Consider the following 12,734-nt stretch of genomic DNA (forward strand, 5'->3'; position numbering starts at 1 on the left):
CGTTTGGCTAAGGCATAGGTTGGGCCTTTGCCCACACTCATAGAGCTTGGGATTTACCCATTATTCTCAAGCCTCCTTTTAGCATTTGATGAGGAAACAGCATCAATGCGGCTTGTGTAATTCTTTTTTGGCTATTCAGGCAGCCCAGAATATGTCTCGGGACACTGGGGGAGTTGCCACTAAAATATCTTCTTTTCCTCCCTATGCAGCAGCTAAGAGTTTACTGAACAAGAAAGCTGACGGCGTGAAGGTAAGTATCCTTCTGAGGCTTTTCTGGGGGAAGAGTTGGGGAAGGTTAGGAATTATGCCATATTAAGAGAGATCACTTTATTTGCATACTTTCCTTGTGTATCCATAGCCCAGAACCGATTGTAAAAATTCAGTTTATTGAGTAGTCATACTTTGCCGGTTTGAAGAACTATTCGGTTTTGTAGACAATCTGCCATCACTACAACTTTTTGCCACTTTGCAAAGAAGGCCTCTTTTGGTCGTCTTTCTCTACCAGAACATAATTTGTACATAATTGCCATGTAGAATGTGGGGTTATCTATTCCTTCTCTTGTGGGGGTTTGGGTGGTGCAAACTTGTGCATGGCAAATGCGTTTGTTCGGCTTCCAGTTCCGAGGCTTCTCTCTTTTTTTTTTGTATATGTGTGTTTCTCTTCTGCAGCCTCAAACAAACAGCACCAAAGGCAGCACCGGAGTTACCAGCCCGAAAGGGACCCTTCCTCCAGCCGCGCTGGTATGATTCTTTTGTACTTTTAATTCAATCCTTCTGGCAAAAGATCGTGGGAACACTGTGGTTTGCCTATTGTTTTGCTAATGTAGGTTTTACTTAGGGATTGCAATAGAGATGTATTTTTTGAATGACATTCATTCTGCCTCTACTGGCTCCGACGTGTGGTACCATGTATTGCTGTCTGCTGTTTTTGCAACACAAATGTGTGTATATGTGTGTGTTTTAGTGGGGGCATCTGCTGTGTTCTTCATGGTCTTGCCATAGATCCTTTGCATAGATTTTTAACTCATTATTCAGCTGGACCCATGATACTGGAATATCGCCAATTTAGAACCCAATTTAACATTCATCATTTCTAAATTCAACCTGTTCCCTGGCAGCAATCTTCTGCCAAAAGGTTCTATGGTGGTTGCAGTTTCCTAGGTTCTCATAACACAGTAGTTCTCATAACACTGCAATGAGATAAGCAAATTTTAGCTGTTGATTCAGAGCCTGATTACCAGGGCAAAGAATATTATCATTTCTGGGCAGAAGCAATAAAAAAGAGTGTATTGTAGGTCTTCCACACCTCACCAGCCACCTGAAGTATTCATAGGCCTCATTTGCCACACCAGTCTGTCCCCTTTATGTTTTTCTCTCTGAAATTCCCCTGGGGCCCAAGCAGCTATATCAGTCCCTGGACTGCCGCCTGTGGATGGAAACCCCAAACTGCAAAAAACAAACCCTAACTTTTCTTAGGACTGTGTTGAGAAATGTCAAGGATCCACTGGTTGTAGAATCATGTTGGATGGTGGGAGCCAAGTATTGGTATCGATATGGAATGTCACACTGCTGGATTGCTCTACCAAAAGTTGTTCCTGAAATAAGAAATGAGGGCAGAAGGTTCATTATGGAACCCAATGAAGAAACAAGCATTTTTCTCCTTAAAAAGGGAAAGTCGCAATAATAAAAAAACATTATGCACCGCCCTAAGTTAGAGTGCTCAGGCAAATTGTAGCAGAATGAATTTTACAAGTAAAATTAGGAAATCTAAAGATGATTAACAAAATGCCAGCAATGTTGACTTGAGTTTGTTAGGAAACCTATAAAACCAACTGCATAATTATTTCTGAGTATATAAAGATGCTCCAGTTGGTCCAAGAAAACATTATTTATTGGACCAAGGACAAGTGTTGTGCCTCTGTACTTCCTTTTCCTTCCTCCTTTCTTTCATCTGCCACGACAGAAAATTTCCAGGGTTTGTTGAACCATAGTTTCCATTATATTTGAACCAGGAAACTGTAATTTAATTTCTGACTACAAATAAGGATATCAAGCCATAAAATCTGCTCTTGGCTTGAGGTTCTTGTTTGTAGACTGATCAAACCACATCTCCCTGATCATATCTAACAGGAATCTGTGGCTTAACAAACCTCAGAAGCTTTCGATAACCCCATACAAGAGAATAGAAGAGTAAATGAGAGTCTGAAGCACGCAGGCACAATGCTTGTTCTTGGTCCACTATTGTTACATCTGAATTGGGCCAGTGCCTGTAAACAATGCAGACCTGAGTGGCTAGAATACAGTATTTCAGGGCTGCTTAAAAACCATTGTGGCTCTGAATATGTTTGATATTTAAACAGTCAAGAGTCAGATTTGAGCATCATATATAAGGAAAAGGAGTGCTTAGACTTGAAGACCTTTCTAGCATGGATGGCACTGAGACGTCAAATTCTGTATGACTGAAGTAGCCCCCCCATATAGTGGGGTGATTTTAATCACATCCAGAAGTGAATGCTTCCACTAAGATGGTTAAAATTACCCTCTACATGTGTGAACTGTTTTGCATACATGGCTTCCCATGCGGTTATGGCCCCATGTGATTCTGTATCTCAGGGGCACCCACATCATAAAGGTGATGTGAGAATTGACTTTTCACATATCACTTTCTGTTTTTAATCTAGACATTAAAAGTAAAAAAAAATCAAATTTTTTTCTGGTTTCATCCAATTATAAGATCTTTCAAAAGGCAGGTAGGGTTTTAATGCCATATTATTGATCATGCAATTTATATGTGGGGCTAGCATTTTCCCCCTCCCCTAAATCTGTGGCAGCTAACCTGAAGTAATCCATTCTTAGACCATGTATGTCAAGTCTGTTGTTTAAATGCTTTTATTCCATAGTATAATTCAGAGACACATTCACCAATGCTGGTAGAACCGTGTTTTTCTCAGCATTTTAACTAACCCTTCCTTCCCTTGTAACCTCTGTTTCCTTAAGCTGCTGAATCAATCCAGGGTAGGTTTCTCATGCTCTAGCCCAATTATCAGACTTCCAAATAGTATATATAGATCGAAAATTATCCATGTCGCAGACCTTGGCCTGTGGCCTCTTCTACGCATTGATTCCTGATCACCTGTCCAAAGCAGATTAAGGGGTAGCAGAACTGCTGAAGAAATTCTTGCAATGCCCATCTCTTTGTCTGTCAGACAAACACTGAATAAGACAGCACAAACTTTTTTAAGGTTAAAGATTGCTAGAAGCAGGAGCGGAGGAGTTCCCCAGAGAGTATCTATTTATAAGAGATCTACTTTAGTCAGAGGTGCTGAGCTAGAATTGTGCATCAACTGTCGGGGACAGGCATAGTGCCAGCAAAACAATTACCGAATGTGCTTTAAAAAGGACATAGAATTAGAATTTTTGTTCTGACAGAATAGTTTTAGCAATTAACCTCAGCTTTGTGTCCTTTTTGTCACACAGAGACCCAATAGAGGGGAAAGCAATTATCCACTCTTGCAGTTCTGCATGTTGGTTGTGTGCATATAAAAGACACAAGGATTTAGAGAAGGAAACGAGGGCATTCATTCCACCTTCTAGTCCCGTCCCGTCCTTTCTTGTGTATTGTGTTGTCATACACACACATAAAAGTAGAGGCAGAACATTTCAACTTGCCATCAATCTGTTTCAGCATCTTGTTAGTATAAGTGCTGCCCAATTGGTTCTGCATAAGTAATCCTGCATAGGGAGTAACAGATTGGCCTGTTAGTCTTTCTGGCCTTAACAAATCCTTTCCAAGGGTGGCTTCACAGGATCCATTTTTCCAGTATGAGCAGGCATTTTCAGTCAAATAAGCACAGAAACGTGGGTCTTGCCAATCGCATGCTGGGATTATGTTCTCCTTAAAACATGCTTTGGCTTAAATTCAACCTAATCTGGGTCACTTTAATGTCACACTGAAAATAACAAATTATTTATTATTCGGTAGCTTCATACTGCTTGACATTTCTTCAAACAAGTTTTGAATGGTTTGGTCTTAGAATTAACTTGGGTGGCTCTTATGCAGTTCCCAAAACCTGGAAGGACTTGTTTGTGTTGGCTTCCACAAATCTATTGTGTCTGTTACATTTGTCTAGTACCAGGATGGAGAATGTGTGATCTTCAAATGTTGTTGGAACTTCAACTCCCATCATCCATTGACCACGTTGGCTGGGGCTGATGGGAGTTGAGAGTCCAGCATTTGGAAGACTACATGTTCCTCACCACTGAGCTATATGTATGGAAAGTTTATTTCTTTCCTATGTTCATATTTGAAATTCTGATAAATCCTCATCAAGTACGCTCATCAGAAGACTTTTGTTTGTATGGGATCCAACCGCTCATTTGAAATTCAGGCATCCTTAATTTTACCATACAACCTTCTTCAACCAATTGATGACCATTCACAAGATTATCACAGGTTACCTGCCAATGATTGATTAGTTAAATGATTTATTGTGGCTGTGAAATATTTCTGAAGTGTAGGTGTTTGTCATTATTGCAATAGCCTATTGTATTCTCGTGGGCATTCCAGACTACTGGTAAGTTGCATGGTTATTTTGCTATCATCTTATACAAATTCAAAGAAAATACTATGAACTGAGTGCTCTCAATAATACATACAGGAACCATTCAGAACTTTCCAGTTCTGCCACAAGCACTGACAAATGAATGATGCATTGTCATGTAAAGGAATTAGAATTGTAGAAAAAGTGTCTAAATTCTCAGAGTTGATTTGGAGAAGCTTAAAGCTTATTGGATTGGATCCAGAGTAAGTTACTTGAACTAAGGACCAGCCAAAATCAGTGGAACTAGTTAGTCAGGTCTTTGTTAAGTTCCATTGACTTCAGTCAAACCAAGTTTAGCTAACTTAGCCTGGATCCAACCCATTAGATAACATTTTCTTTTGTTCTTCTACTGTATACTAGAGGGCATTGCATATCAAACTTGAATTGACTGATGTCCAAGTTATTTTATCTATCACACAAGATGCATGCTGATGGGCCTCACCATCATCTGTAGATCACCATCTGAGGAACCTCTTGGCAACAGCTTATGCTGTAACTTCAAAGACAGGAAAGGACAGAGTGGGTCATAGGAGGCTGACATACTGAGTCAGACCATTGGACTATCTAGCTCAGTGTTATCTACGCTGATTGGCATTGACCCTCCAGAATTTCAGAGACGGGTTGTTGCCAGCTCAACCTGGAGATGCTGGGCACTGAAACACAGGACCTTCTGCATGCAAAACAGATGCTCTGTCGCTGAGCTATGGCCCTTCCCCATGCCTATATTGAAACTAGAAATTGAGTTTTTTTCAGAAGCAGATCTAACCAGTAGTTGCCGTGAGCTCTATAAAATTGCATGTTTGATTGCATTATTGCTCAAAATGTACGGGGCACACTACTCCAGGTTAGGATACTGAGGCTGTTTTCTTCTAGCCACATACCCAGGCGTAAACCCCACTGAACTCAGCAGGTCTTACTTTTGAGTAGGAATGTACAGGATTGCGCTGTAAGTAGCAGTAAGGTTCCAAGCCCCACCCCAAATATGTTATTGTTTCAAGTTCCACCAGTAATGTCGTAATGTCTTACATCAGGATGTCCCAGGCCCTGTAGGGTTTGTGGTAGCCCTCTTCTGCCAAGTGAGTATATATTGGGATAAATGGATACATTGCAGCCATGCCTCCCTATTGAGTTCAGGATATGGACAGTGAGCACTCAGTCCTCAAATAATTGTCTGTTTGCAATATTCTCAAATGCCATATAACCTACCTTCTCTAGGCAACACATGCAATTTTCCAGTAATGTAATGTGAATTTCCACTGTGTAAAAAACACATAGATGAGCCCTTGTAATGGAATAGCAAAGTTTTGTAGAATTTTTCAGGCATTATCCTTATGGTATAGCCAGCTCTATATGGCTGTTCTATTATATGATACGGCCCTGTTCAGATTGCAGAGTGCATCTATCTTTTCTAGCTTCCTTTCTTATTCCTTCCTTTGAAGCATTTTATTGCCGTTGCATCCCACTTAGTTGCTTTTATCGGTTTAAAAGAGGCATTTTGAAATATTTTAGTTACATTATAAACTATTACTTCCAGCGAGAATAGAGCATGTAATTGCTGGTCTGGTATATATCGTCTCAAACAGTGCCAAACATTTCCCCTCCTTGCATTTGAAGTTGAAACGTTTTCTAAAACTGGTACTGAATTTGTCCCATTCAAACATGTTATTTGCTTGATATTAAGAAGTCCAGAAAACAACCTAAAGCCTGATTATTCTTTTCCCACCATGCAAAGTCCCCAGAAGTTAATATCAGTTTGGGAAAGAATGTCAAGTTCTTTAGGCACAGTGTAGCAACAGCAGTAAGCTACAGCTTCCTTCTGTAACAGTGCCAAAAGAACAAATATTTGCACCTCCAGAGAAACTGGGTTGAAAAACGGTGCTTTTGACATTACGAAATGGATGTCTTTTCCAGTCCAATTCACCAATTGTCCATTGAGAGAAATCTTGGCTCTGCTGAAAGAACAAAGGGCCAATCACTCAATGACTTCCATAGTCAGAGCCCCTTGTGGAGCTGTGAATTTTAGGAAGTAGCTGGTGAATGCTCCCATTCAAAGTGTGCTGCTGGGGCGAGAAAAGCAACTTTGGATCTTGAAAAGAATTGTGGGGCTTATGTTGCCTCCATTCAGTCCCATTTACCCACAGCAGATATTCCCACCCACCGTTCCAGCCTCTTCAGATGAGAACTGACTTTGGGCAGCAAACATCAAACTTAGCTTTGTTTCATTCCCCACAAAGCCAATAATGACTTCTTGCTTTGGTTGCCAATACCAGCTTACCTCCAGAATGGGTAACGCTAGTTACCATGGCTATGGGTCGTTCATGTATATAGAACCTGCCCTTTTGCAGACCAATCAGCTTCACCTGGGATCAGCTGCGGTCTCTAGCCTTCCAACACAAGCCACAAAAATAGAGTCCCATTGATTTTTCTCCAAGATAATGATTAATATTCTGTCTGCAGCATTAGCCACTTTGCAGGACCTAGATTTTAGGTGTCAGCTGTGGGGAAGACTTAAGATCATAAGAAGAGCACTGCTGATCAGGCCAAAAGCCTTGTGATTTCCTGCAACTGAAATTTCAGAGGCATCCTGCTTTCAACAGTGGAGGAAGAACAGTGGAACATCAGAATAATCTGGAAAAGTGTGAACTGTAATCAGTTTTTTTAAGAGATTGCTTCTTGCTAATAAATGATTCCCTTTAAAACTGTTCCTATTTATGGCCGTTATGCAACTTTAAAAAATATGAGTGCTCCAAAATTGATTAATGAAATAATTAATGACCTAATCAAGCTACTTTTGTACATTTTTGGAGAATAAGGAAGCTGCTCTAGCAGATCAGATTTTTAGTCAATCTAGTTCAGTATTGGTTCACTTTTCTTCTCTAGCTACTCAAGGGACTCAGCTACATTCGTAAAGATAAAGTGCTTTATAGATGTTATAACACTGTGACACCAGATGGCGCTGTGGAGTCCTGCCTTTCACCAATGGGATTTCCCTGCATGAAGTTTACAGCACATTTAACTGAATCACTTTCTTGATGTGTCTAGAGTCAGCCAAGGTATAAAAGCCCTGACTTTTTTTTGCATCTGATCACCTGCTCCTAGCAGATCAGGCAAAAATAATATGATGTAATAGTCTAGCTCATTTAATACTTAAAAAAAAAAACCCACCCCAAAATATTCACTCCAGCTGTCACAGACCTAAAAAGGCCCATTAAAAAAATAATAAATCATTGTGGTGCATTTTTTGTGGCTCACCTCGTAGGACCTTCTTCCCGGTAAGTACACCTTAAATGTCTCTTAAATTATGGTCAGGTTTCCTGCCACCACACTGATGCAAAAGGTAAGTATTCAGTGGTGAAGATTATTAGCATTTTGCAGGGTGATATTGGTTGCACTAGGAGCAGTCTTCGGAACCCAGTCTTTTGTGAAATCCTTCTGCACAGAGCTGCTATGGGTGAAAGGTATACGCCAGAGCATCCTTCTAGAGGAAGCGTCTCTGAATGGGATAGACTTTCATTCTTAATGAAAAGTTCTCTTCAGGACTAGGGGATGTGGTCAAAGGGCCTTCTGCTCTTCTTTTTCTTTTCTTTTTCTTCTTCCCTATGTATGATCTCAGGTGGAGCCTGTATTGAGATGTTAACTGCCATGGTATGGATTGGCCACACTTCCTTGGGGAGCTCATTCCTGCCATTTTCTCTTCTCCTTGGCGCTTCCTATCATTTCCCCTATTGCAATGGTTTCTTTGGCTTGCAGAAAGGTTGAATGTCAATGTCAGCTTCCACTCTCCATTTCCAAGGGGCTCACAACAATCTTGCCATGGGGTTGAATATGATTTTTTGGTTTCATTCATGAAAAATCCAGTTTCGATTCTTCTGTCCCTGATTTACTCTGCCACTTTCTGTTTGTTAATCATTTGCCTTTTGCTGAACTAATTACCTTTTGCTTTTTCCCCTTCCATTCTGTTTCCCCTCCCTGCTCTCATGTGGGTCTTGGTCTTTTTCCACCCTCTTCCCTTTTCTTCACATTTTTACTGCCATTTTCTGCTCCATTTCTTCCCCTGTCTCTTCAAATTACCACCTTTTTTTCTTCTTTATCTCTTCTTTCATTTCTTTTATCTTCTTCCTTTTGTTCTTTGGTTCATCCTTTCTTCCTCTGTAGGAACCTCAAACCACCGTTATCCATAACCCAGTGGACGGCATTAAGGTACTGCTGCCTGTCTTTCCTTCTGCTCAGTTTGCCCTTTTGTAATCTTGGATAAAAATTGACTTTCTGCTCCTTGCATTGCTGTGTATTTTCACCTCTGGGGACAGACTGTAGGCTCAGGTTTTGCACCTCTTGTCTGTTTCAGTATGCCTGAAACCACATAAGATAGAACCAATCCACTTGCCTCCTATGGTAGACATTTGTTTAAAAGGTTGCCCTTTGGAGTTTATTGGGAAGCATGTTTCAGATAAATCTGAAGGAAGCCAGATAAATCTGAAGTGGAGCTGCTCAACGGAGCTTTTCCTTGAGGCCTAGTCTTCATGAATGAGTCAATGTATGCCCAAGAAGATAGAATAGTTCTCTGGGAGCTGTGTTTTACCTCATTTCTCTCCCTTCTTTCCCATGCACCAATATGAACCCAGCCATGTCATTGAGACTGATGGCACAGCTCTGGTTTGAAAAGATTCTGCCTCTTTGGAGAATCATAAAGGTTAGGTTCTCCACCTCTTCTGGTGGAAAGTTCCTCTGGTGCTTTTTAGGCACAGAGATAGAATGAATCAAATAGTCTGGGTTGTAGCCAAAAGCTACAGAGTGGGGGAATGCTACTTGCCTCAGTTGCCATCTGCAATGATGTGTGTTTTGGTGTGGTTATCCTTAGCCCCTGGGCTGTTTGTTCTGGGTGTTAGGATGGGGGAGAAAGCCTCTACTCTGACCCCAGAGGAGCTAACCAGAGGGCAGCAATCGTGAGCTCCTTCATTCTGAAGTGAAAGAACGCAGCCAGGCAGACCAAAAAAGACCAATCCAAGAACTCGGATTGGCTGAGGAACGACATAATTACTCCATGCCACAATCATCCATTGCTCGGACACAGCCCTCGCCTCCACCCAAACCAGCATTTTCTTACCCATTCTCTGCCACAGGGATTTAATTTCTTATCATCATTGTTATGCTTCCTCTTCAAGCCCATTCACTCAATGCATCTGGCGCAGCCATTAAATGGAGCTTGGGGAAGGCGACCAGAGTTTCCAAAAAACACTTAAGACCGGGTAGAGGCCAGGCAAACAAATTGTAGAAACAATTGTGCCCTCCTCTCTTTTTCCATCTTCCGGATAGTGTATTTCCTGCTTTAAGTGTATATAGTGAAAGCTGAATAATGCTGTTGATCTGTTTTGAAAAAGTAAAATGTAACCTATGCATTGATGTCAGAAAATAAAAGCTGTACGTATTTGGTTAAAGGTCATGGGGACCCTATGCTGAACTATGATTGGATCCTGCAGCTGTCTTCTGATTGGGCACAAACCCTTCTTCTGCTACTATAATGACTCTGGTTTATAGAGAGCCTGTCAGGCTTCTTTGCATGCTTCAAATGTGTTGTCATTAACTCCTCTTACATTGAGATCACTGACCCTTTTGTCAGGGAGAGAACAGTTGTCTTCTAGGTTTAAGGAAACCTTTTAATCATATTTGAGCCATCTCCAGACTGTAAATCTACTGTTTTTTATCATAGCTTCAGAGATCCCCCGAAATGTGATCTATAAGAGAATAATTTTTCCCCTTTGCTGTTTTTGGTGTTTTTCAACAATTGAACAGGATTAGCATACCACATAAATGGTATCTATAGTACCAGAATCCAGCCCGTTCCAGTATCCAGTAGTTCTAAAAAAAGAAGCTATAGTTCTGACAATAAACACAAGCAAGAGTTTGTTCATTTTTAGTTGGAAAATTGGAACCCTCTTCATACATAAAAAATAAGGAAAACACAACCCTACCATTTTTATGCTTTATGAATCACCTTTTGTGCCAGAGCTGTTGCTGAAATTATTCTGACCTTCAAGTAGACCAAAAAAAGCAAAAAAAGCAAGCAGTAGCCAAACTTCTTAGGAACAAAGACAGCTTAGCTCCCCATGTGATATATGGCTTTTTAAAGAAAAGAGAAATAAGAATATAATTGGAAATATAGGAAACTGTCTTGTACTGTGTCAGATGCCTGGTCAGATTGGCAGTGACTCACCAGGGTTTCAGACAGAAATAATATCCAGTCTTACCTGGAGATGTCAGGGATTGACCCTGGAACCTTTTACATACCAAGTATGTGTTTTACCATTGAGGTATGATCCTTCTCAGGGACGCAGGTGGCGCTGTGGGTTAAAGCCTCAGCGCCTAGGACTTGCCGCTCGAAAGGTCGGCGGTTCGAATCCCTGCGGCGGGGTGCGCTCCCGCTGCTCGGTCCCAGCGCCTGCCAACCTAGCAGTTCGAAAGCACCTCCGGGTGCAAGTAGATAAATAGGGACCGCTTACCAGCGGGAAGGTAAACGGCGTTTCCGTGTGCGGCTCTGGCTCGCCAGATGCAGCTTTGTCACGCTGGCCACGTGACCCGGAAGTGTCTCCGGACAGCACTGGCCCCTGGCCTCTTGAGTGAGATGGGCGCACAACCCCAGAGTCTGTCAAGACTGGCCCGTACGGGCAGGGGTACCTTTACCTTTACCTTTATGATCCTTCTCCCAGAATATACTTTCCTATAAATTTTTCATGAGCCTTAACATACAACCAAGTATACATTAGAGCACATATTTGAGCCCTTTTTCAGTAGGTAATTTTGACGAGGTTTTTGGTTTTCTAATGCTGTGTCTCCCTGGTAAGGCAATGGAATTGTGCATCTATCTGGCGAACAAATAAAATCAATGGCATTTGCTCCCAAGTGTGATATCACTACCCCACTCTGTAGATATTAGTGTGCAGTAGATTATATGTATATACAAGCGTGCAAGGATTTCTGCATATTCATCCATGCAGGAGATTATCAGAACTACTCATCCCCGTCCACCTACAGAAAAGGTGGCATAAGTTTAGAAGGGCAGAGTTCAAAGCATTTGAGAAACACTGTGACATCATAAATAAATTTAATTAATAATAATAATAAGCAATTTCTGAAAATGTGCCACGAGGCACACACAAACTAAGAGCATAAGAAGAGCGCAGGTGGATCAGACTGCAAAGTCCACATAGTCCAGCCTCTTGTTTCCTAGGGTGGCTGATCCGCTGCCTCAAGAAAGCAAACATACAGGAACATGAAAGCCAATAGGCTTCTCCCACTATGGCTTTCCAGCACCTGGTACACATAAGTGCGCTCCTTCTGAACCTATTGCGTAGAGCTATCATATGGGCCATTGATTAACTTGCCTTCCATGGATTTGTCTGATCTCTTGTGAGAGCCATCTAATCTGCTTAGAAGGACCTTCAGCCCCGTGGAGCTGGTGAAATACCAGATAAGTGAATTGCCTAAGATCCAGAGGTGTTAAATGCACTTGTCCAGATGGTTTTGCAGCCTCTTTCCCCTTGCCAGAAGTGTCTTTGAATTTCTTGACCCTTTCTGCAAAATTTGATGTGTTCTAATTTATTCCAATAATTATAAGGAAAATGCAAAGCAGTTTGCTTTCAGAAACGACAGCAGAGAAGCAAGGGCAGCAGAGGATCAGGGCAACTTTTGTTTAAACTGCATACACAGCCTGCAGAATATCCCATAAGAGTAGGACCATTTGAAGCAGACAATAGCATATCCGGATGCTCCTCAAGAGAATTGAATAAGTCATTTTATTTTTCTTCCTTGGTGGCAGTACCAGTGTGATTCCTCAAGCGCTGGCTGTTTACTTGTCCAAATTCTTTTTCATTCATAGGCTTGAGGAATTTTAAATGATTCGGCGAGATTTCCCTCCAGGAGGTTATAGTGTGACCTCCTACAGGGAAAGTGGGTTTGCAGTCCTGACCCCTGGGCAGCGGTAGCAGCCAGCTATCTACATCGCAAAACCCTGCCACCAAATGGCACGAGTTAACAGAAAAAAACGAGCCCTGAAGTCTCCAGAATCCAGAAATCGGGTTCCAGTGTTGAAAGCCATACCAGAGGTAGCAAATCTGATTCCAGCTCCTCCTCTTACAT

General features: G+C 41.5%; 1 protein-coding gene across 14 annotated transcripts in view; it reads left to right on the forward strand.

Annotated features, from left to right (window-relative positions):
• CAMK2B (calcium/calmodulin dependent protein kinase II beta) overlaps nt 1-12,734 on the forward strand; it is a 203,663-nt gene that overhangs the window by 164,076 nt on the left and 26,853 nt on the right. For 4 of the 14 annotated variants that reach the window (XM_083713534.1, XM_083713545.1, XM_083713544.1 and 1 more), the window contains exons 14-16: nt 213-250; nt 670-741; nt 8,757-8,801. In XM_083713534.1, the coding sequence (XP_083569660.1) occupies nt 213-250; nt 670-741; nt 8,757-8,801 (155 nt within the window). Of the gene's footprint in view, nt 1-209; nt 251-669; nt 742-8,756; nt 8,802-12,734 lie in introns of all 14 variants that reach the window. The other 10 variants (XM_083713540.1, XM_083713546.1, XM_083713535.1 and 7 more) reach the window with 5 other exon arrangements.

The sequence above is a fragment of the Podarcis gaigeae genome, assembly GCF_964106915.1.
Source record: "Podarcis gaigeae genome assembly, chromosome: 15".
Taxonomy (NCBI): domain Eukaryota; kingdom Metazoa; phylum Chordata; class Lepidosauria; order Squamata; family Lacertidae; genus Podarcis; species Podarcis gaigeae.